General features: G+C 40.1%; 1 protein-coding gene across 1 annotated transcript in view; it reads right to left on the bottom strand.

Moving 5' to 3' along the window:
* The window catches only part of POLQ (DNA polymerase theta), a 55,620-nt gene that overhangs the window by 7,402 nt on the left and 23,422 nt on the right, over positions 1-24,796 (bottom strand). The window contains exons 12-27 of the mRNA XM_075720732.1: positions 23,870-24,012; positions 21,299-21,492; positions 20,906-21,030; positions 19,156-19,399; positions 15,180-18,349; positions 13,993-14,136; positions 13,172-13,368; positions 11,460-11,700; positions 10,179-10,372; positions 8,356-8,493; positions 6,792-6,966; positions 6,206-6,341; positions 3,627-3,745; positions 2,693-2,877; positions 2,224-2,335; positions 515-639 (exon numbers count right to left, since the gene is read on the bottom strand). Coding sequence (XP_075576847.1) covers positions 515-639; positions 2,224-2,335; positions 2,693-2,877; positions 3,627-3,745; positions 6,206-6,341; positions 6,792-6,966; positions 8,356-8,493; positions 10,179-10,372; positions 11,460-11,700; positions 13,172-13,368; positions 13,993-14,136; positions 15,180-18,349; positions 19,156-19,399; positions 20,906-21,030; positions 21,299-21,492; positions 23,870-24,012 — 5,642 coding nt within the window. The remainder of the gene's footprint in view (positions 1-514; positions 640-2,223; positions 2,336-2,692; positions 2,878-3,626; positions 3,746-6,205; positions 6,342-6,791; positions 6,967-8,355; positions 8,494-10,178; positions 10,373-11,459; positions 11,701-13,171; positions 13,369-13,992; positions 14,137-15,179; positions 18,350-19,155; positions 19,400-20,905; positions 21,031-21,298; positions 21,493-23,869; positions 24,013-24,796) is intronic.

The following is a 24,796-nucleotide window of genomic DNA, read 5'->3' as shown; positions in this document are numbered from 1 at the left end:
TAATGCCAGTGCAAAGGCGTATATTAAGTATATATTTATCTAACAACTCTGAGCAATTTTCCTTTGTGGGAAAATAAGGAACAAATACCCAAAAATACAGGAGTTAAATGCCCTTTCTTGTTTAAGGGCTGACAGCATATAACATACAAAGACTGCTGAGTGGGAGCAACTCGTCCTGAAGAGTTAAAGCACATCACTGTGTGGAGGCTTTTTAAAACCATGTCCACTTATTTCAATAAATTACTCACTCCACTTCCAACATGGGAGTTCTAAAGTGAGATTAGCACAGTGATGACAGCTGTACACCCAGTCACAGAAGACTTACATCAAGCAGACCATGACAAGAGCTCTGTTACTCAGAGAACAACTGAGGGAACAATTAAATAAGTGAGAAGTGGAAGGTCATGACCAAGATGGCATATAGACCCTGTAAAACTGCAGATATGGATATGCAAAGAAATCTAATACTTAAAAAAAAAAAAAAAAAAAAAGAAAGACACTGCACTCAACATACATGAGCTTTGCTGTAAGGGTTTGGATCTTTGATCGCTGGCAGGTATCTCCGTCTTCCCAGGATGGTCTGCACAAACCCATCTCTCCTGCAGCTCCTCACTGTCTCCCTCAAGAATTTCTGAATCCCTGTGAAAGAAAAGAGAAAGTTTTCCCTAATACAGCTGATGTTCCATGTTGACTTCTCACTGAAAGCGGTCTGGGACACCCAAGCAGCACAAAGGTAATTCTTTAAATTTCCTAGACCCTGTCAGTGTACAAGGGCACATGATCACTCATTCAGCCTATTCGCAGCTCTGCTGGGAAACCTATTAAGACTTCTGAAGTGGAAGAGAGTGCACAGTGTCAGGATACCTGGCTGTGCACAAGGAGGTAGGAAGTCCGTTCTGCACAGTGCCGTGGCACAGAGGATCATACATGTATTATTGATAATGGAGAGGTCAGGACCTGGACCAGCACTTGAAAGACAAGTAGTAGGGAGTAAGTTGAAAGCAGAAGTCAGAGCCCTTGATGCCTCAGGCTGCCTGACTTCAGACTGTGTCACTTCAGATTCTAGGATGAAACAAACTCACCCACCTGAACTTTGCAAGGGAAGGAGTGAATCCACTGAGGGTGTTAAAAAACAACTTAGGTCAAAAAAAAGTCAGACAGGGAAGAGTCCCTTTCATTGCAAGTTCAGGTAACAACTGCACTGAAGTGGAAAAAGTTAACTTCAGACAGTTTCTTTCCAAGGTTTACAAAATATAAAACATAAAAAAGGTATTCAGGATCAAGACTGACAGCATTAGTCAATTCATTAGGTATGTAATTTAGCATGTCAGCCTGGCAATACATAAGTGAAAACTCATAAGAAGTGAAGCTACGATATAAGGTACATTTGTGGAGTTTGTGTGTATGCATGTGTACCAAGAGGGAGGAAGCAGGAAGTAATTTCTAATGGTCATGAAGGAGATACTATCCAGAAATCACTGGAGACTAAACAGACTCTTAATAGGACACAATTTCTCAGCGTCTGTCTCCTAAAGAAACAAACCCTGAATCTTCAGAACACCATTTTCCAGCTCTGTTCCAAGTTTTATGATTAGAGCTAGCTGTCTCTCATCCCATTTGCCCTCCATTCATTTTCTGATTGCAGCTCAACTCTTTCTATAGCTTTCCTAAAAATTAACATGCTGCTTAGAAATGCAACAATGTCTTTTTACAAAATACGGGAGAGCTGCTCTGAGCAGATGGATAAAAATGTAAGGTTTATATGCAAACCAGTTTAAAACTCAATGAAAGCAGAAGACAAGAACAGAAGAGAGAAATGGCTATATTTAAAAATTACAAGAAGTGTGGTCTAAAGTTGTATTGCATATCCTTTAAAGCTATGTGTTTTAATAAGGAAAAGAGTGTTTCTTATTCAGAAAGTTAAGAGCTTTAAAATTAATCCCCAGGGCTTATTAATTAATTAAAAACCCAACAAAATAATTAATATAATAAGCAAACAACAAGGTCCTAAAGATGAATAAAACCAGAGTGTAGAATAAAACATTATGCAGTATCAAACTGCTGTGTTCATGCACTGGACTTTTTCTAAATGAAAAGGTTTTTCAAAAGAGACGGGAGTAGTAGAGGGCTGAGACAAATTTAGGATTTGAAGAGACATAGAGAGAAGGGACTAAAAACAACAACCAGCGCCACCCCCCAGCTCTCAAACAGCCATTTCCAAACCTGTGTATCTTGATTTGAAGGATTCAATGTAATTGGCAGCTTCATTTTCATCAATCCCCATCTGCTCGCCTAAAGATTTCGCTCCTATTCCGTAGATGATTCCATAGCAAATCTTCCAGAGGACAGTGTGAAGAACCGCAACCATATGGTAAGCCATGCAGAGAAAGCAGAGCCAGAACAAAATGTGATTCGCTGGAAGACAAGTGTATGGGAACAAGGGCAAGCATTCAAGAAGAGAGACCACCTCTGAGTCCAAGCCATTCATGCTGCTTTTCTCCACCCTCATTCCCCAAAACCCAGACAGCTCCATTTGAAACGTACTGAGACTGGGAGGACATACAAAGCAACTACTGAACAATCAAGGCCGAACCCAAACAGAAGACCATACTACTGTGACTCCCTGATATTTTAAACACTGAACCTTCCTGCCCAGGAAGCTGCTGCTTTTGTTTTTTTCCCTAAAAATTACCTGTTTAGCTTGTTGCCTGGTCCTATCTCCAACAGCTTCAGGATCAATCATTTTCCATTCTGCTGCAATGCTCTTAAAGACATCAGTACCCCCATTCAAAGCTTGAATGAGTCGACAGTCACAAGACAAATGAGCAAGGATCCTCAGTTCAAGCTGAGAGTAATCAGCAGCCAAGATTAAGCCACCTGAAGTCAACAAGGTAGCAGAAATCATTATTTCGTACATCACTCCAACAACATTCCAACCAACACTCCAGCAAGAAGGACTGAAGCTGTCCTTGCACCTTCTGCTCTGGAAGTTTTCCCCAGCCATTTCTGTGCAGCTCAGTCTCCATTTTCTTGCAAATACCTTTAGGGGTTGCTTCTGCCAGTGCTGAAAGTTGTGCCAATAAACAGTAGAAATGAAATCAGACAAATTCTTGCCTGTTTCCCCAATGCCCAGGCCTGCTTGCTTTCCATCCAGCCCCTACATCTAGAATCCATCGGAAACACAGAGGGAAGTATCTGTCCAGGTGCCTGTGTAAATGCCTAGCAATAGGAATGATCAGCATAGAGATCAGACCAGCAGACTTGTACTGAGCCAGGGCAGGCAACGTGAGAACTGACATTTGGACAGAAATAACATTAGATAGAGTGCAATTTGTGTATTAAGAGCTGCCTAAGTATAACTCTTTAAAAAATATGTATTCTTAAAGTGGAAGTGAAGGTGTGAACACTTGAATTATAACATTTGAATACTTTCCCCCGTTGAAATGCTCTCCTTTACAGTCTTGTGAATAATTTTGAGGGCATGCTAACTACTGCTTTAGTTTTCCAAGTAGGCTGCTCAGTCAGATATATACTGTCATCAATTCTTAACTCTTCATTAGATCTAGGATTTTTTGTTAACTACACTCTTAACAATTAGCTGGCGCAGAGCAGGATCTGGGCATTACCTGGGAAGGGAACAAAGGCATGTCTCATGCTAACAGAAAATGGGATTCCTCTTTCTTCGGATCCATCTTCAGCCTGAACCTTCAGGCCATTAGGCAAAATACTGGAACGCTTTCTACATCTGTGGAGACAAAGAATGGCTGTCCTTCACTGATTTCTAAAACACTTAAAGATGCATAATGATTTTTGCCACAAAGAATCAGTGAACACAAGAAAACAAGTGAGATGGTAGCCTCTATTCCACTCTTCTGGACAATCCATACCTAAATTTGACCATGAGGTAATTGGAGAGAGGCCATATGTACACCTGAAGGGTTTTACTGACTCTGAACAGATTTAGGGATAAATCTTCCTAGTACATTCAGGGTTTGGCCCAGAAATTGGATAAATCCACTCCAAAATAGGTGAGATGAAAGGCCCCAGATCTGTGAAGGGTACATTCCAGAGAGATAGCAAAGGAGGCCTACAGGAATCCTAAAAATTCAACATCCCACCCTGAATGCCAAGTCTTCTCTCTGCACCATTCTCATATGCAGAATGCCTATACCAGCACATACCTAGTAAAGACAGAAAAGATTTCCCTCCCAACATCAGCGTCATGACTGCGTGCACACACACATACAAGTAAGCCTGTAAAAGCAGAGCAGAAGTTGCAGAAGATGTGCTCATAAAACACTGCACATTTCCTCTCTGCAGACTGAGCAAAAGCAACCAGATTTTCTTTTTCCAGAAGGCCAGAAGTTTACAGTGGCACCAGGTGCTCTGCAACCTCTCAGGGCTTGCTTAGCTCTCCTGTCCCACCAAGTCACTTGTAGCTGCAGATGGAACTGTATCCATCAGTGCATCCACTGAACAGTGCACAGCTGTGACACCCTTCACACCTCCTACTCCAGTCAGCACCAGTCTACCAGCCAACCCATTGGGTTCTTCACTGGAAGTGCAGTCAAAGGCCTTTACAAGCCCTTGATGTCTAGGTCAGGGATCTGAGCAATTTCTTTATCAGAATGAAAAGGTATCTCTGAGATCAAGGCTAGTTTCAGCAAAGCAAAGTCCGGAAAAGACATCATGCTCTCTTCCCTCATGCACTCCCTTTTCTTCTTATACCTTGTCATTTCAGCGATGGTAGAGACCAAGGAGATGAAAGATATCAGAAAAATCACAGAAATCAATTTTCAAAAGAAATAAAGGTGAGGCACAGCATATGGGAACTGTAGAGAATCACATTGTCAAGCAGCAGTTCCCAATTTAGTTGAATGAGTAAGGGCTTTATACTGTGATCTAATTTAGCTACACTCCTTTGGTCAGAAGCTTCTTAGAACAAGAGGAAGGAGCAGTAATAGTAATTACTAAGATAGAAGACAGTTTGGACCAAAGTTTGGAAGGCCTATCAGACTTAGGCTGCATGACGCTTCTTTTGTGCCAGCAGTCATTTCTGTGCCTTTAGGATTGCCCACCTTCCAAACACAGTGGCTGCTTAACTAAGGAATGTAGTCTCAAAAGTTAGCCTGAGAAGCTGACCTCTCTCAAAGTTCAGCACGCACTCCATTCCTTTGATGGGCTGCTTCTCTACAGGGAAGACTTAAGAACCCAGCCCACTCTCCAACTGTTCTGCAAAGCTGCTGCAAGCCTGAGCATTGCCAGGGCTACTTCTCAGAACAACATTTCTGCCTCCATGGCTAGGCCTAGTTCTTCTCTTCTCCTGAAGAGAGATGCACAAGATCCTGCTACTCCTGGGCTCTCTTCCCATGACCTACTCAAGGCACAAGGATGTTAGACACATGGTGGTAGGAAAAGACAGATAGAAGGGCCAAAAATCTTCTGGAAGTTTGGAAGTTCTCACATCTTGCTATGAGGAAAAAAAAAAAATATATAAAAGACACTCAGGTGACACATGTGGGACAAGAACCTGAAAGGAAAGAGAAACTGAAAGGACAGAAAGGACTGAAAGGACACCGCCAAATATGAAGTCCCAAAGCTCATAAGCTAGCTGCTAAAAGATCCACCTTGATACTTCACTAGACTTACACACACGCTGTCAAAATAGGGTGTTTGGTTAACAGAAACCAGATTTAGAAATCTTTTTCTGCTACCTGGTAGCTTTTGCAGGGTGATTATCACAAGTGAAATTATTAACAAAAAACAAAAAATATGTTCACCCATGTTCCCTTACACAGGGAGCTGCACAGCATGAAACAGATGAACTTTTTTCTACTTCTTCCACAATATCCTATCCTTTTTCAGAGCAGTTCTTAGAAAGTCAAACCAGATCCTAACTTTAGTTTAGTTACTTTTCACACTGAGGCTTTTCATCCAACAGCTGGGAGCACAATCTCACTGTAGAGTTTCATAAAGAATTTCAAAAAGCAAGTGGCTACATGGAGTCACATGCTGTTAGTATTATTAGGTCTTTCATGCGTCACTGATTTTTAGGTATTTATTCCCCTGAAACTAAGAGAAACACTGAGTAACAAGTCACACTGACATGACAGCAGCCACAGGTGAAGTCAGAAAAGAGAAATTTGACAAGTCAACCACATTAAGATCAGAAGAGTAGGTGGAAGCTTTGCCAAGATCCTCCTACCTGCCCCAAGAAACAGCACGAGAATTAACATTTCCATGGGCTCGGGAGGGTGGGCTTTCTTCAACCATAGTTGGCATTTCAATCTCAAAATCTCTTGGCACGTTCTGGATATTTGGCTCTGTGAAGGTTATTCGACCTGAGAAAGAAGGAAAGGCAGAACTACGTAAGGATCCAAAAGGAGTGTCTCTAACTTAACACAGCTGAACACACATCTGCACCTCCAAAAAACAAGGGGCAGGAGGACGGGACAGGACACGACCACTGAGAAAACTGAAGAGGAGGAAAAATAATTTGGGTTGAATGGGCTTGAGATGGTTCCCCTGCAGCATTTCTGTATCACTAATAAGAAACTCCCAAATCCAGAACCTCTTTTGGGGTCAGAGATTAACATACTAACATGTGCAAGAAATCAATAATACTGCTCGGTGAACACAAAAGCTATTTTAATACATCTAGATTTTTAGAGCAGATTAATGTGAAATAGGTATTTCAGTATTTTCATTTGAAGTAGAGCACAGGCTTGATTTCTCATCTTTTCCTCATAGAAAATCAGTAGAAAGTGAGGATTTTGCACACATTTCTTTACCTGTAGCTGTGTGAGTCTGTGACACTGGATATATCCTTTCCATTCCTAGTGCAGAATTCAGTCGCTTTTCCCTCTGTAGTGGAAACACCACTTTAGTAATGGCATTGTTGATCCTCCTCCATTCCAGTATCAGCCCTGGCAATGGGTGAAGGGTCTTTAATTTCTCCAAAATATCCTTGTGGGGAGAAAAGCACACAACTATAATTATCTGCCTTATACAAATAAAGTTTTTGCAGTTCTGCAGGAAAAAGTGACTCCTCCACCCACAGTGAGCTTCCAGTGTCACTGCCTTAAAATTAAACAGATATCCCCACCACCTACACCTGGGCAATCAAAGCACCATGAGACACAGCTGCAGTTTTATTACACACAAGAAGGCAATCACTTCTCTTTGGACTTTTGCATCCTAATCACCTCTCTTAGTCTGCATCAACCAATAAATCACCTGAAATGATCAAATAAAGCATCACTTGCCATAGGTCCCCTACGTTGTCTCCTCTTGCCCAGCATTAATGCTCCTCCTCCATCTTCTTGCATATTTTTTTCCCTGCTCTCTCCTATCTGTACACTAGGAACACATAAAATGAAACCCTTGACCATGCTCCTTGAAAGACAAAGCTGATGACTAGCAATAAAATCCTTTCGGTTAAGTCAGAAATACGAAGGGACTAACAAGAATTTCAAAAGACAGTGGCATGCAAACATTTCTCAAAATAACATTTTTTTGTGTGCAGCAGGCAGCTGCAGCCTCATCCCTCCACATCACAAAAGGAGGAAATCCTCACTTTGCTTCTTGCTCCCTGCTCTGCCACCACCACCACACTCACTTCTTCACTGCCACTTGAGTTTCGGAAATCGATACTTGTCTTCCAAGCACTCACTACACTGAACAAGGGGAAACTAAGAAAACAACACAGATTAATGAGTCCTGGAAACAGGGAACATATATATCTGCTAATATCACTTGTCTGGCAAGAGCACCCATTAGCCTGCAGCCGTTGGTATTAATGCAGCTCCACAGTATTTATCAACTGGCAAGCATGTCAATAGCCTTCAAATATATACAAGCTTTTGATATACTAAATTTGATAAGCCATCAGATGAGCCATTCTGAAGACAAATACTCTGAAGTAGAAAATACAGATATGGTAGTACCAGACAGAGAAAACAGTGTATTTAATCACCATGGTATTTAAGTATCTTTCAAGCTGATGCTAAAAAATTCTTTTACCATTGGCTTACAAAATTATTGTGCTATTTTGGTCTTACATGTGGTTTGGGAAATCAAATTCTGCCCAATTTATTCTCATTGAAGCCTGCTATTTATAGTCATGTCCTCACTAAACTCAGGCTTTAGGAGAGTATGAGGAGTTAATAACTCTGCTAACAGAGAAGACAATCCAGTATGAATTCCCAGTGGTAACTGCAAGAGCAAAAGGCAGTTAAAATTTACTTTCATTTAAGTCAGCACACCTAACTCCAATGTATCCAAGCAGCAGATGTGTGAAGTAAGAGGGAGTTACTTTTACAGTCACTTTCAGATGAGAACCAGACTTTACTGTACCTTGGTCGTACTGAACTGCTTGCTCAATCTAACCCTGTTTCCTTTAGCAGTTGCTCTTCTGGTGTAACCCAGCGTTTTCTTGTTCCCTTGAACTTTCACATCTCCATTTTGTGGCAACTTCAGCTCTAGGAACAAAACCTGAAGAAGGCCAGCATTTCAAATAAATTTCTGTATGCTACTCCCAGGGGAAAACAAAAAGCGACTGAGCACTTAAACAGCTTGTTCCAACCAAAGGATAGTACAAATGCTTCAGGTAATTAAAAAGCTGATTAAAGATCTCTGCTATCAAAGTCATCCCTCATGATTTTAATTAACTACAAAATGCAATCTAAAAATCTCATTTTCACTATAAGTTCGAGTTCAGAGGTGTGTTTTTAGAAAAAGTAATTAACTCCATCCAATAGGGGAGGTTACTGCTGGCAGTCAACTGTAATAAAACATGATGTTAAAATGACTAAAAGTAAGAACAACACTGGTGAAAAAAAGCAGTGTTAGCTGGGAGCAGGCTTCAGAGCAACATCAATGACATAGGAGGAGGTGATCACAAATACCTTTTACAGAATAGCCAGAATATTAGTTTTTCTAAAAAATTGCCAAGAACTGGAAAATGACGTACATGCTCACTTGTTGACAGATACAACACAGCTCTTCATTTTTCATTCTGTGTTTCTATGTAGCATTATACAGTATTGAACAGCTATTCTGTTTCATTTTGCAGTTGGCAGTTCGCCTCTGCTTTTCTCAGACATTCATGTAGCAGAAAAGTCTTACTGACACAAAATTAAAAGGGTAAAGGTCTAAGATATTTTACATGATTCCTAACAAAATTTTCACATGAGAAAAAAGCATTTCATAAAAAAAACTTTCCTTCCCCTTTTCCATGAAGCAGAGTGAAATTGGAGCCGAGCATTATTTCAGGAGTTCTAACTGAGACTACTGTTACCGAGTAAAACTTCTGCATTTGCAACAAAGGAGGACTATTTCTGTGGAACATCTTTTAGTGATGGCTGCAAATGGCTTGCAAATTTTGACTACTTCCATATAAAGTATAGCCCTTCAGCAAGAAACTAGTATATAGAGAAGAAACAAATGGGAAAAAAAGCATGCACAGCAATTATAATCTATTCCTATGATTCCATGTGACATACAATAAAAAATATACAGTAAAGTTCTTCAGGAATAGAAGTATTGCTAATTTACATAGAAATCTGTTTCTTAGGCTTTAAAAAAAAAAATCAGTTCTATACAATTTCTTAAAAACAGACAGTAGTTGATTCAAAACTTTTAAAGCAGTCTTTCCTCCTCTTTCATTCCTGTATAGGGACAAGGACAACAATGCAACTTATTCAGTACAACTATTCTTGGACTTGGACTACACGATATCACATCTCGTGTGCAGAATACTGGTATTGCAAAAAAGCTTCTCTAGTCCAACACCATTCATCCAAAACATTCCAAAAGCCATTTAATTGGCAGATCACATCAGGCACCATGAGAAGCCAAGGTCCTATACAAACAACATGCTTATTTCCCCTTGGTTTTTATTTCTAACATGCTTATTTCCACTTCTACCTTGTTTATTTCTGCTGAAGTTAGCAGAAATCAGAATGATCAGTAACAAGCATGAGATGCACAGCACCTTGCAGGCAGCAAGCTCATAATAAGCCTAAAGACAAATAAACTCTGAGCAGAGTTCAGTTTGCGTTTTGTGTTTTCTTCGTACACAGTCTGCCCAAGGTGGTTTTTTTCTTAAGTCTAAGCAAAAGCCTCTTGAGGGTAACTTCTGAGAAAGTTCTCCCCCTCCCACCCTAACCCTCACATACCTCTGCAATGTCATCAGGGCTGGTCAAGGAGAAGCTGTGGCCTGCCAGCTGATATGCCTTGGTCTCAATCTCGCTCAGTTTGGCTTGCATGACCTGTTTCTGGGTTTCATATGCTGTTGTGCTAAAACCAATGCCATTCAGCTCCAGCAGAGCCAAGCAATAATGGGTGGGCATCTCCACTTTAGAAAATACTTCTGCAGTAAGTAAAAACCCCAAGGAAATCTTTTATAACATCAAAACCAGATCAACCGCAGATGAACAGATTCATAAAAAAACAACTGGGGAATCCCCAGTTTTTAAAATCCTGAATGTCCTGACACACTGAAATCTTTTAATACAGATTTAGTTTAAATACTTTTGTTTCTGGAATATTTCATAGTAAGAAATATTTCATAAGAAGTATTCCAGAACTTTTTCTCACAGAAGAATATAAGAGAATAACAACTTCTGTCAAAATTTTTCTTTCTAAGAAATACACATCTCTCTGTATATCAACATTCTATAAACCACAGACATGCTTAATGTAAAGCTTTCTAACTTGATGCACCATTCCATCACCCACATCTTTTAAAAATGTTCTAAGGTTTAGCTGTCACAATCATAAATAAACTTGCAATAACAGACTTCAGTGAGACTGCACCTTAGTCGTAGGCTTCGGATACAATTTAGGGGAAACATCATAAAGCTCACCAATAGGTATGTGCTTTTGGGGGGGGGGAGGGTTCTTGTTTTTAAAGAGAGACAAGCACTCAGCAAATATTAGTGCAAATCACTCACTATGGGATCACAAAAGTTTCATGGACACAACACATACGTGGCAAACCATACTATATGGGCAGGCCAAAGAGGAAGAAATCTTCTTCAGAAAACATTTTGGGATTGCTTCTGACAAGGAAATGCAAAAGCTTTTGAAAATGTTCATGAGAAACCATAGACAGACCCACAAGCCCCCTCAGAACGTCCAGGGTACTCATCTGGGAGGTGAAGATCTGCTTGATTCAGATACTTAAAATAGACTCTGCTATTGTCTTAATCAATGGAACTGGTGGATATTTGGGATATAGAAATGATATTTTAATTTAAAATGTAATTTTTTGACAGAACAGATGTACTTCCAAGGGAAGTTCCCTCTTTTCTTTTAGCAAAACAGCATTTTGCCACAGAATGTTCTTAGATAAGAACTTCCAAATCTCCTCTCTTCTCCACTGATCATTCAGTCTGTGGTTAACACATCAACCTTTACTGTCCATCTTTGCCCCCAAGTGGAGGAACTCTTTTTACCTGTCAGATTTTCCTTCTGTAATTCATTATGGAGTTGGTTCATGACACTGAAGATTAGCACAGACTCTATTGCTGCTCTGTACCGCCCAGAATGATCTCCACTGGCACTAAGCCCCAGGCTCTGCACCCCTTGGCTGGTGCCTACCCCTTCCAGTAGAGGTAGCTCGTTGGGGAGAAAGTTAGTCACCATGTTGTGAAGCGTACGTTCCTCAGAGCCAGAATCAAGCAGCCAACATGCAACCTTAAAAAAGGGAGACCTCCATGAGACCTTTTTTTCATTTTAGTCATAATACAATGTAAGTATTTAACTGGGAGTTAGTGCAAGGTTATTAATGCAGATTATTTTTCTTGATTTGGCAGGCAGACTGGAATTATTTTTGGAAAAGTTACATGATTTCAGATAAAATCTTCAAGAGGGCATAAGTCACTGAAAAGCTTCATTCTCACTCCAAGTTAATTCTGCACATGTGAAAACCTTACCCTCTGTCAACTAAACACATCTCAAAGTGTTGTCCTCAGGTTTTTTCATTTATTAAAACCTAACACAAAGGGGATTAAGTATGAAAATCAGGATCAAAACATGTTTAATCTGAAAACTGACTTTGTAAAAATCAGAACTTGCTACTGATCTAGAATATTAGTCATGCTGAGCTCTCCTATTTTTTGCATATCAGCACTAGTACCAAGAATTCTGCAAGGCAAATTTTATTCTCAGTAAGCCTCATACCTCCCACTGTCTTCAAAGCAATTTCGCTTATAGCTATATTTCAATTTCTTGTGTCAAAACAGGACGAAACAGAGGTTTCTGCATTGTCTCTGCCATGCAAGCAGAAGGTAAAAATCACATGTATATGTATCGGGGGGGTGGTGGTGAGAAAGTGTGTGTGAATGCATGTATTCATTCATTGCATCACTAAAATGAACAAATATGACTCCATTTACTACATGGTACAGTGCAGAGAAAGTTCTACTTTTATTGCTCTTTAATTTTATCCTAAAACTATGTGTCAGTATGAAAAGCTAAGTTTGTACTTGTGTTGAACAGCTTAGCTATGTACCTGCAGACTTTAATATTACCATGATGCTATTCAGCCCATATGTGATGTAAGCTTTAAAAAGCAATACCAGAAATTTCTATGTGTCTAGAGCTTTTCCTAACAAGGACAAAAAGGCACTTTTACCTCTTTCTAGTGTTTCATTTGAGTTACAAATGGTACCCGAACCTTTTGAAATTACATGCAAACTTTATTTTGTTTTGAGAAAATAGTGGTAGCAAGGTGGTCCATACACTTAGCAGGTAAATCTTTTGCTTACAAAGCCTTCTGCTCTCAGAATCAATAATCTGACCAGAAGCACTTCTGACTTTTTAGTCCCAGGCTTCTTATAGCAACAAAACAAGAGTTCAGCCCTATCCGCTGGGACAGCGGAGAGACTTAAACTCATCCTCCCCACCCAAGCAATCAGGCGTGAAAGATTAACATCTTAACTTATCACTGAACCTGCTCTGTTTCTCTTGCAGGCACCATGAACAAGTAGCAAAAGAATATTGTTCTAGATTTCCCACTGGAAGAATGTTTCACTAAGCCTCCTGACAGGTGTACATATTCAAATGTAAATAACAGAAGGAAAGCACCAGGAGGTACTCCTGTCTTTCCACTGGTGTGTTTAAAACTAGTGGTTTTACCCAAGCTAAATTTCTTAATCCTGCAAACCTTTGGGTCCTCAAAACTTCCTTCCAAGGAGATGCCACAAGCCATCACCAGAGTCTTGTAGTGCTGAATGAAGTCATACATGACAAGTGAGCACTCCTGCTTGGGCTTCTTCTGCAGGTACAGCTGCAGATGATACAGTCTCTCTGTTACAGATAGGTTTTTGTCCAAAGGTGGCGGTGCCAAACTCATACTGATTTCTAAGGCAGGAAATACAAACAAAAATCATCTTTTTACCCACTGTGTGATAAGAAAGGCAAAAGAAAAGTCTTGAATGCAATCACCTAAAGTAGAAGTACTACAGTTGGGTTGTGAACAAATAACAGTAAATCTGTACCAATATTATATATTTTATCAAACCAGACAAGGCTCCCAAAAGCAATATGCTGTGCCTGTACTACTAAACAAAGGAGAGCCAGGAATCAAACCCTAGCCACGAGCCCATGTAGCACAGCTTGGGTTATGTTCAGCATTCAAGTGTCAGATTTGTTCTGGAAAGCAAAAATTGGAAGAAGTTGAAAAAGAAAAGCAAGCAAGCTAAAGAGAACATGGGAGTAAGCTAACATTTTAGCAATGTCCATGCTCAGCAGTCCAGTGCTTGAGCCAACTACCTGGCCTTATTATACAGCAGCATAGATGTGTCCACAGCAATGTGTTCAAGGGTGTTCAGCACTTAAGACTGCTGAATAATATGGCTAAATCACTCCACCATGCAACTGAGCTGGGTTTGGGACACTCAAAACACTTCCAAGAACCTATCTGCTGAAGGTACTTTCTTGAAATGTAATGTCATGTAACACAGCACAGCCTGTCTGCTCACTTACCAGTCTGGTCTTGTATCTGCTGCAAAGAGATATAATAGGCATCTCTTCCACCCCAACATATTGCCAGTCCAACTACCAAGATGTCTTCACAGCCTTGGACAGGAAATCCATCATCTTTAACTTGCATCCACTGAGGAGAACTTACTAAAGGAATAATTTTCAAGTTACAATGATAAAATGGCATCCATAAATACAGAAGAGTTTGGATCCTGAGTACATAAAGACATACAGCTGACCCTAAATTTCTTAAAAGTGAATATATACCTTCATTTTTATCTATAGGGAGAAAAATTTGTGTTTCTTTTCGGGAAAAAAAAAAAAAACCCAACACGTTTAGAATAGCAAATCTTTCTCATAACAGGAACAGCCACCCATATAGCATCCCTGCAGAACTCTGGTCTTTCCTAGCAATCTCTTGAAGAGTTAAGACAGAAATGCATTCCCTCCTTTCACTCTGAAAAATATTTCACATTTGTCTGCCAAAAATGTATTTTGATAGTTAAGAAATTTTGTTGTTGTTGTTGTTATGGCAGTATAACAGCAAAGAATCTAACTTTGCTTAATCTTGTTATTTTAAAGGAAGAGTATGTTTACACAGCAGCAGCAAACTGCATCACAGGAATACTTCTGTGGAAAAAAATGAAGCAATATTGCAGCAATCCAGAGACTGATCAGAATCTCACACGTGCATATATTGAACGAAGTTTACTTTTTGCAAATTTGAAAATATTTAACCTTGGCTCAGAGGCAGTCCTGCAAGTAACACTGCTCAGTGGAAACCCTGAACAATCTGTATGGTTTACTGTTAAAATATATTATTCATTTTAAAATACTCTAAAACTTGTTTATGACACAGAAAGATATACACAATAAAGGGACCACACAACACAGATCCATTTCAAAATTAGATACACAATGAAACATTAAGAATATTTAGATGCTCTCACATACAAACAAGCTGCTAACACTTCACTACTATCACCAAAGACTTACCAATGAAATGCTTGACACCAATTCTCCATCCTCTACTACCACTCAGCTCCTTTGCTTTACTGAGACTGACAATAATCAATTAGCATCAGTAACTTTCCTCCTTTTTTGCAAACCCTTTCCTTCTCCACTCCTGCTTAAAGCTGAAGATGCCACCCTCCTGTTCACAAAATAATGCACTGGAACATGGAACTAACCTTTTTTGAATTTGCCACCAATTGTTGATTTGGGAGACAAAAGACATTTTGTTCTTTCACATGCCACTGAGATGGAGAATCTGCTTTTCTCCTTCCATTCTGCAATAAAAGTCTGGAAAAGTGCTTTGTCGCTTGCTACATCAATAATAGTAAAAGTTTCAGCACTTAAGGGAACAAGTGGAAAAACATCCTGAGATAGCTGCAGTGAAAAGCCTTGGTCTATAGTGGAATCATCTTTTGTCTTATCAGTCTCAATTAGGTCCACACTCCCAAGATTGACCTGGAGTGTTTTTACCAGCTGCTCTGCATTTCCCTCATTATTCTGCTGCAGCTGAAGCAGCTGCCCTTCACTCATGCAGGCAACTTGTCTTTTCCTTGCAGATTTCACAGAGAGAGAAACAGAACTCTTTGGAAAAAGCTCTTTGGGGGGTGTTGGAGGAATAAACCCGTTATTACTATCTGGTGGAGGACAGGATGTTCTGTCGCTTCCCTTGAGTGGAAGTGTTATGCAGTCTGTTTTCTGAAGATCCAAGTTTTCAATTTTGTTTTCTTTAACCTTGAAAGAGCTTTTTAAATCCTGACAAGTGGGCAAAGGCTCCGGCTGACAAGAGTCAGATTCAAAAACTGGATCTGGCTCTCGATTAACAATAGGAGCAACTAACTTTCGTTTCAAACAGGAGCTTACTGAAACTGTTTCAATGCCTGAGGGACTAGGCCATTTGTCTAATACATCCTGCAATCCCGGGCTTAGTTCAAACGAGCATTCAGTCCACACCACTGGATGGGTTTTCTTGTCTAAAGCTTGTCGGCTTCTCTGGAGCTTTTCACCTTGATCTCCTACTAATTCCTTTGGTCTGGAGTCATTAGTACAAATCACTGGGTTTCTTAATCCTGGCTGACCATGAAATGTAGAAGGAAGATCTTCCAGAAAAGATGGGGAGTTTGCATGATCTAAATCTTCAGCTATTAGATCAGAGAATACTAGAGATGCATCATTATGCTCCGCAGGATCCTCATGCTCTTTCTGATTGCCATTGACATCAAATTTATTCTGAACAGGTCTTAGGTTCTGCAAAAGACCATCTGGAGGAAGCAAAGCCTCTTGCTTCTCCACAGGGTCCTTTCTGTCAGCTTCTGTGATGTGAACAGCTGAAAGGTCGCTGACATTACTGAAGCTATCATCAAACAGCAAGCTATCACTCATATTAAGGCTTGTTTCGGGGACAGGGTGGCATTCTGCTTGTACAATGTGCTTCCTACCAAAAGGGGAGGTTGCTTTATTAAGGTCTTTAGACACGGTCTCCCCTTTCACTGAATTTTGGGTCTTGTAATCTTGTAGAAAACTGCATAGCTGGGAGTCAGTCACTGAGAAATCGCTTTCTTTAAGGCAAGGTGCAGATTCTATTTCCTTTGCTACCGGCTGTAAATTAAGGCCTCCAGTCTCCAAAACTTTATTACTGCAGTGCTGAGCTGTGTTTTTTGTAATGTTATTTGTTGTGATAAGACTTGATAAGCTCAGTTTCCTAACTGTGGCAGCCAGCCTTTCATCAGTAGCATTCTCAGTCCGTGAAGTGCTTAGTTTCTTGGAGATTTCCTGCTGTGGTACTGCTGCCAGCTCTGAACCTTGTATTCTCTGCTGTCCTGTGATTCCAGCTGCTCCCTCCTGTTTTATTATCATCTCAGTTTGAGTATCCAACTGGAAGCTCTCTTCAAAGTTTCTAGAGTCAGGAAACAGATCAGAGGATGGACCACTCTGAACATCACCTGCATCGCAAACACCTCTGCATTTTACTAGAGAGTCTTTCAGAAAATCCTTAGGATAACTGTTGGCTTTCTGCAGTGCTCCAGCTTGTAACAATATTCCGTTGGGCTTTTTGCTCCCATTTTTGCCACCATTCTGAATCTTAATATGGCAGGATTTATCCTCACCAGAACAAAAATTCACGGGCTTCCGTATCCTGCTGCCACTATGGACATGTCCACTTCCAGAGCAGCTAGCACTTACATTACAGTCGTCTGTGTCTAAAGCCATCTGCTGCTTACCAATCACCACCTCAGCACAGCTAGCATCTGCTTGCATTTTATTAATTTTATTCTGCTTATCATCAGTATTTTCATTTCGCTGTGTCCTAGCACTAGCAGGCATTACTAGACTTTCTACAATATTGTGTGTCTCCACATTGATGTGTGGAGTACCCTGCAACGTAACAGGTGCCTGAAAACACGCTCTCCCCTTAGGCATGCCTTCATTAGTGGTGGTAGGCTCTGTAAATAATCCTTCCATTTTATCTTTCCTCCCAAGATTAATTTCCCCCATCTGTACAGAATTTGAGACTTTACGAGTTACAGACCCTGTTTCTGTAAATTCCTTATTCTTTTGGTCTGAAAAAAATGTATCTTTAGAGATGGTGGGGTGGAAAGCAGGTGGCTTTTGTATATCTATGCTAAGCATATTTGAATCTTCAAGAAGTGACCTCTGCAGTTTTGAAGCAGTATTTTTGTTCCCAGTCCGGTTTAAATGCGTGTCTGTGCTTTTTATCAATCTAGAGGCTGAAGACTTTGTTCTCAATATTGGTGTTTTTCCTTGTTCAGTAGGAAGTTCTGGAATTTCTCTCCTGGAATCCATCTTGGTTTTGACCAGAGAAATTCCTTCTGCGTTTTCATTATCTCTGCATATATTTGGCCGTTTTCTAGCACTGTGCACAATATCATCATTGCCTTCCTCTGCTCGAGCCTGTCTCCTGCCTAGGACTTCACACTCAAATCTGGAGTTTTCTGCACTACTGCTTAGTCGCCTTTTATATCCCTTTTTAATATTTGCTAAGTTTCCAGTCTGAGAACCAAGGCCATTACAATGGTGAACTCTGCACCCTTTTTTGTTTAACACCCTAGAAGACTCAGAAGACTGCTCTCCATTTGATCTATGTAGTCTGTCTTCCAGTTCTGACTCACTGCTGATCATAGAGGATGTATCAGACTCAAGAAAAGACTGTGGGTTCCACTGCACTCCCATCAGTGCCAAATCCTGCTGGAGAAGTCCCCTGGCTTCCTCCACAATGAGGGAAGCTGCTTCTGTTTCACTTAAGCCTTTAATTCCAGCCATCCAGAGGCTGCGCACAGTCCGACGCTCCTCTGCTGATTCTTCATCTTCATCCACAGCCCTACGAACACTAAGGGAAAGGTAACAAACAGATGTAAACGTTCATGCAGAAAATAACAAGCAACACAAGGAGCTAGCACTATTCTGCTCCATTCCCATTTCAATTAGCTTCACAGCTTCCTAGCTTCACAGAAGCACTACATCCAAAATACAATGCATTTAATAGGAAATAACTATTTTGGTTTTCTATATGTGAGTTGATGTCAATGACAGATATTACTGGCTGCATACCCCAGAAGCATTCCCAGGTTTCTGTGCCCAGACATGGACCCCAGATGAGTCCCAGCTCCCTACTAGGACAAGACCCAGGTCTGAATCAATCCTCCTCCATGCACTGTTTTCCAAAGAAAGAAAACTTCAGGAGCATGAACCAGACAGGTGTCATGGCACAGTCCAACAGCTACTTGATCAAAGAAGCTTGTCATTGCACTAACATGAAAATCACAAGAGAATCTCAAATTATATACAGTAATTAGTCATCAACTCATTTGATCACATGGTGGAGCTGCCTTTCAGAGGCAGCAAAAGGTCTCCAGAAAGCATTAACAATTCACCCAGGACTAAACAGCACGTTGAAAAGAGGAAAAAGAAGAAAATGTAGGCGTCTCAAACTTATGCTGCAAATAAGAGATGCTTCTATTAATTTCAAAATAATCATGGAATGACTGTGATCAGTCACAGAGACCTACAAGTTATTTCTAACTAACGTTTGGCACTAAGTCCCAAAAGACTGCCATATTTAATTACAGGTTTAATTCTATAATCCTTCACCTTACAAACTCCTTTACTTGACTTCTGGACTTACTGATTTCTTACCTTTTGAATGGTATTGAATTCTTCAGAGCAGTTGCCACATCATCAGGACTGGCTTTAGCAAGATCAGCCACTGTGACAAAGCCAGCATTGTAAAGCATCCTAGCACGCTGTGCATTCAGCAGAGACACTCGTACCAGGTCACAAAGCTCCCTATGAACTCCAAAAGTGAGGCGGCTCTGGAACTGAGAGAGCAACAGCTCCATGTTGTGCCAGCCCAGTCGCTTACAGAAAACCGTTACCATTCCTGGAACACATAAGTTACACCCATGTCTTAACTCCAGCTCCAGTTCTGCTAAGCTGGATCCATTTTTCCCTACCTCATCTGAATAGGCATTCACTTTACATTTCTCACCTTCCTGTTACTTACAGAAACTAACTCATGTTTATCGTAACTATGATTAGGAGCTGGCCTCGCAGAACTCAACTAAATCTAGAATTAACTAGTTTATCAGTGAGGTAGAAATTCTGGATGACAACTGCTTTTCCGAAGACACTAATCTTGAAATATGAAGCATGTGCATATCCTGTAACAGCATTCCTATGAACCGAACACACTGAGGAAAAGACGACAGAAAAAATAGTGATGAGAGGCACTAAGAGAAGCCACAGATCTTTGAGGAAAGCCAGTCCCTAAAATCAGAACTTGGTCTGCAGAACTTCAGTTACTGAGAGTACCATCGGAGGTAGCAAAGCCTGTGATAAAGGTTACAACTGCAGTCCCCAGCACACAGGAGGAGCAAAAGAGCAGGGAAAAGACAGTTTATTACACACACATTGCATCTACAGAGTATGAGAATAACTGCAAGACATGGCATCCCTCACTGTTTTTATAGTTGTTATAGAATACAGCTTTTGTCATATCTCTTAACTATATGTCATGTCAACAGTTCATTTTACTTCCCAAATTACTTTTGTTCCTGCACTAAACTACCTGATTGCTGAAAATGATTAACACTGGGAACAGAGAATTATGAAACTGCAACAACAAAAAGTTATATATACTACCAGAATTAATTTAAACTACTCTGCATCAGTTGGCGTGACCTTTTCATTTTGGGGCTTTGACTCATGCTGCAACCCACACATAGGGTTTCGCAAGTTGAGCTAAAACTGTCTTAAAAATTGAAGACCCACTTATGGAGTAATGGAAGACTTAGGCAATAGGAAAAAAAAAAAAAGTATCTCAGTCACATGGTGGGCTGTTACTTCTACTCCTACACAGCCCTCTTAAGGAAGTTAAGTTAAAGGTGACAGCTATCTGACCTCTTGTTATCTGGTGATAAATGACCCAGAAACTACTTACTCCGTTTTGAAAACTATGAAGTTATATTTTCTGGCCAATTAACTTTGCAACTGGGAAAAAGCCATGCTAAGTCTTAGAGACCCCAAACTTTACCCATGCTGAAAGGTACTCTTTCCTGATAGACCAAAGCTTCAGAATGGACTTGTACTTTATTTCCATACTTAGTACTGAACAAACTATATTCCTGCACCATACACAGATGATTTCCACAGACCTCAGCATGCTACAGCACTGCTTGATTCCACTCAGCTGGCACCCTTCCCACAGCACACTCTGTGGTTCCATCTCAAAGCAGGGGGAACCACAGATTAAGCTATAAAGCTGGAAGTGGTTTTACAAGACTGATTGTTGTTAGTACCACACTGTGGCTATTTTATCCCCATATCTGGAAGGAAAGAAAACAGACTAGCCTAAGACTCCTGGGATTTTTTTGCCCAGACAACTCACCTGCATAGGTGGCAGCAGACTGCTGCAAAGATTGAAGCTGGCCACGACTACAGCCATATTTCATGGTCATATCCTTTAAGGGAACCTCACTGATTAAATCCAGAAGGGCAAGACTGGTGAAAAACCTGTAGAAAAAGTACACATGGAAATAAAATCATCATCCAGGGTACATTAGTGTACATGGCAAAACGCACCGTGATAGCATAGGACAGAATGTTACTATAGCATAGCACACAAAAGCAGTGTTCTCAGTACAGGGCAGGCCAGGTCCAGGTTCTCTGAGCTATCAGCTCAGACAGCAAGAGAGCCAGTTCCTGAAAACAGACACAGCGCCTGTCCCCTCCACAGGTTACAGCCTCTCATCTTTGCACATTCATACCCATTTGTGGCTACCTTTTGTGGATGGCCATTTGTCTATGCTGTTTCTCTGTTTTAGCTATAATTTTGCCCTTTACAGAGCGAGCCAGAAAGCCTTCTTCAATCCCCACCAGCTCGGCCACACGTTTCATTGAAGCAGGCAACTTCTCCCATAAGCAGAAAAACTGGTACCAATCAATTGTGGTCCACTCTTCATACACTGGGGTGACCTACAGAAAATAAGAGAACGCAAAAAAATATTTCAGAGAAATAAACAGAACATAGCTCTGGATAAACAAAAATACAGCCTAGGGAATGTGGTTAGAGCATCCTACGCACAACTCTGAGGCACTGAGTCATAGCCACATACCCTGAAGAAAGTAAAAGCTCTTCTAACCTAGTTTTTTTAATATTTGTACTGATGAGATCTGACTCATACGGGTACTCTAATGATTAAACAATTTGGAATCTTTGTCAGATTGCTCCCTAAATCCAAGCCACTAGAAGATTTTTAAGCTGCATCTTTATTCTCCTTTAACAAAGCAAAACTTTATTCTTTCTTTAACAAAACTGACAGATATCTATCAGCCTCTTAAAACCACTAGCAACCACACTAACCACTGCCACAACATCTGATAAAGCAGGACGGAACATAGATTTTGCCAGAACTTGCTGAAGCTTTCATTTACCTGGTGTACAAGAAATCTCAGCTTTTATCAACACTAACAAAGAAGCCATTCAGAGCATTCACACACTTTTAGACAGAAAACCAATTCTGTTATCATTCAGCAGGCACAGAGTCAGTTTCAGTATGAGGAGACAAAATGTCTTCATATCTGTATCAATATACTGCAAGATTAATTATTTTGAAATAACTAACAGTTGTTAGGGAGCATTTAACATAACACAGAATATGAGATGCCTGTGTAGTTGTAAATCATCCATACCCCCTTCATCTGCTGAGAAAAACAAGAGTTATTAAGGTGGGGGATTGTCTTTTGTTGTTTGTTGGTTTTTTGTTGGTGGTTTTTTTTCTTTAAAGAAAACTCTTTCCCTAGCCTAGAAAATACTTATTTGTTTTAACCAACTTTCCTAAGACACAAGGTCTTGGAATTCAGTCTCATATTTGTACAAGTAAAAGATTCAAGACTAAGAGAATTAAAAAGCATTACAGAAGATAATTTCCCTGCAGCCCATAAGGAACACACGGAGAACAATTCTTTAAAAAAAAAAAAATTTAAAAAGCCACCAAAACTAAACAAACCTTCAGCCTTGAAAATGAACAGACTTGCAAGAAAGTGTTTTAGGCTAGCTTAATGGAAGAGAATCTCAAGAACATTTTGTTCAGAGTATTTGATTTAAAATAACATTAGACAAGCTGCTGCAATTAAAAAGTACAGGGTAAAAAAAAAAAAAAAAAATATTGCCATCACTGTCTCTACCCCGGAATGCGAACAAAATTAATCTTTTTTTTTTTTTCCCCCTGTTTTGGAGATGTAAACAGGAAAAAAATTCACTGGTGCATGACACAAAACAGACCACTTTGCCTAGTAGAAACAGAACAAAATATAATGTGGTCCTCTAAAACAGAGATATGGGTACATATGGGACACTAGTAGATTGAAAAAAATAAAGTATTGGTATCAGCCAATAACTAGGTTAATGAACACAGCAAGCAGAGACAGGCACCCTCAATTTCTTGCCTCCCTCTGTCCCCTAGCTCAACAACTCCTGTAACCACAAGCATATTCTCCTTGGAGTGAACTGGTTTTTTAGGCATGATGCCCAAAGTTTGCCTTTGATTTATCAGCCTGGAAAAGAGAATATACTTTATCCTTAAGGAGGCTAAAGACGACTGTCAAATTTCAGATGATGATTGCACGATGGGCCTCTGGCACCTGTGAACCCAAGACGTTCACTGCAACTCCAACTTCTTTCCTCACTAATCTTCCCAGGTTCATGTCTTCCTCTCCAAAGGTCTTAAATAGCATCGCTTAGCTTTTTAAGTGTATTTGCACATAAATCTTGACAAACTTTGGGACACCTTCCCCTCAAAGGATTTATCACACTCCTTCCTTCAGCCCTGGCAGCATCACCAGGCAAGTAAACTAAATCGGAGATGAAACTGTTACTGAACTGAAGAAAGGCCCACCCATAGGAAGAAAGCAGTGTAGTGCTCTGAGGCTTTTTGTAGGCAAAACTGATGCTAAAACTCCAAAAGTTTTCTGAGGCTCCAAAAGTAATGAGATGTAGGCTGCTGATCCCAAACACACAACAAAACCAATTTGTTTCATCAACTTCAAGTGTCTCAGGAAAATTACCATTATCCTACACCCAAAACTTCCAAAGTTGTGAAATCTTTCAAAGTCAGGAGTGACAAAAATGGGCTTAGATGGACATGCAGCACCTGCCTACAAAATAGACAATATGGCAACAGACTAGTTCTGAAGAACATTAAATTTAGAAACTTTTCTTTATGAAGGATGAGCTAAGCAAAGTATAAAACCCCCCTACGTTCATGGAACCCTCAAGAACTCTGCACTGTGCTTTCTCCCCTTTCCTTCATTTTAGCAGTACAAAACCAAAAACACAGAATGAGGAACCTACCAAATAGACAATATGCAGATCATTCTCCAGAACAAAGCTTTTCATAGCTCGCTGCAGGTCAGCAAAGATTTCCATGGCTTCGGTTGGTGAAAGAGAAGAGGAAAGGGTAGCTGAGCCAAGATGTGTTGGATGATAGACCTTTGCTGTTTAAAAAAAAAAAAAAAAAGAAAAAAACAAAACCAAAAACACATATAGAAACATCTAGGTGCAAGTTTATGTCTTGTTTTCAGGTTGCAATGTATTTTATAGATATCAATTCTACTAACTTTTCCCAGCTGCTTTTTCAAGAAGAAATAGCATATTTCTCTATTCTGAAGACAGGAAAATGGAAACAATAAATAAAAGGTTTAGACTTGTCTATGTCTAAACTAGCCTTTTTTGGAGGTCAGATCACAAGCTTGGATCCCTCTAACCACTCAGACTAACAGTTGCGATAGCTATTTGAACAAAAAACACTGGAATCTCATCTGCTATCCTGCCTAGGAGTTATCATTTTGCATATTTCTTTCTTAGGAACACCAAATATCTTCTATCATCTTTTCTTAAAAAGAGATACAAATTAATCTGTAATGTGGATTCTTACTATTACTGTAAGAGTCTCATCCTTCGCCATTTTAGGAAAATAGCCAAAATCAGGAAAAAGTGCAACCATGTACACCAAACAGTTATAGAAGAGACTTGCACTCTCTTAGAATGTACTGGTTCTTCTTCAGGAAGACAAAAATCATTATCTACAGTTAACGTGCACAAATCCTGCAGTAAAAGCATGCCTTGTTTAAAGATATTTTGTGAATGTGTAGACTAGGATGCATCAGTCTTAGCGGTGATGTGCAGAGAGAGGCCTTCCAAGAACAACATGTGCATGCAAAAAAATGTTAAAGCAGGTATAGACACACCCTGCAGAAAGCTAGGAAATTCTTGATACGT

The sequence above is a fragment of the Pelecanus crispus genome, chromosome 1, assembly GCF_030463565.1.
Source record: "Pelecanus crispus isolate bPelCri1 chromosome 1, bPelCri1.pri, whole genome shotgun sequence".
In the NCBI taxonomy this organism is placed as follows: Eukaryota; Metazoa; Chordata; class Aves; order Pelecaniformes; family Pelecanidae; genus Pelecanus; species Pelecanus crispus.
Note: the sequence above shows the minus strand (reverse complement) of the source record. Positions and strands in the feature narration are given on the sequence as shown.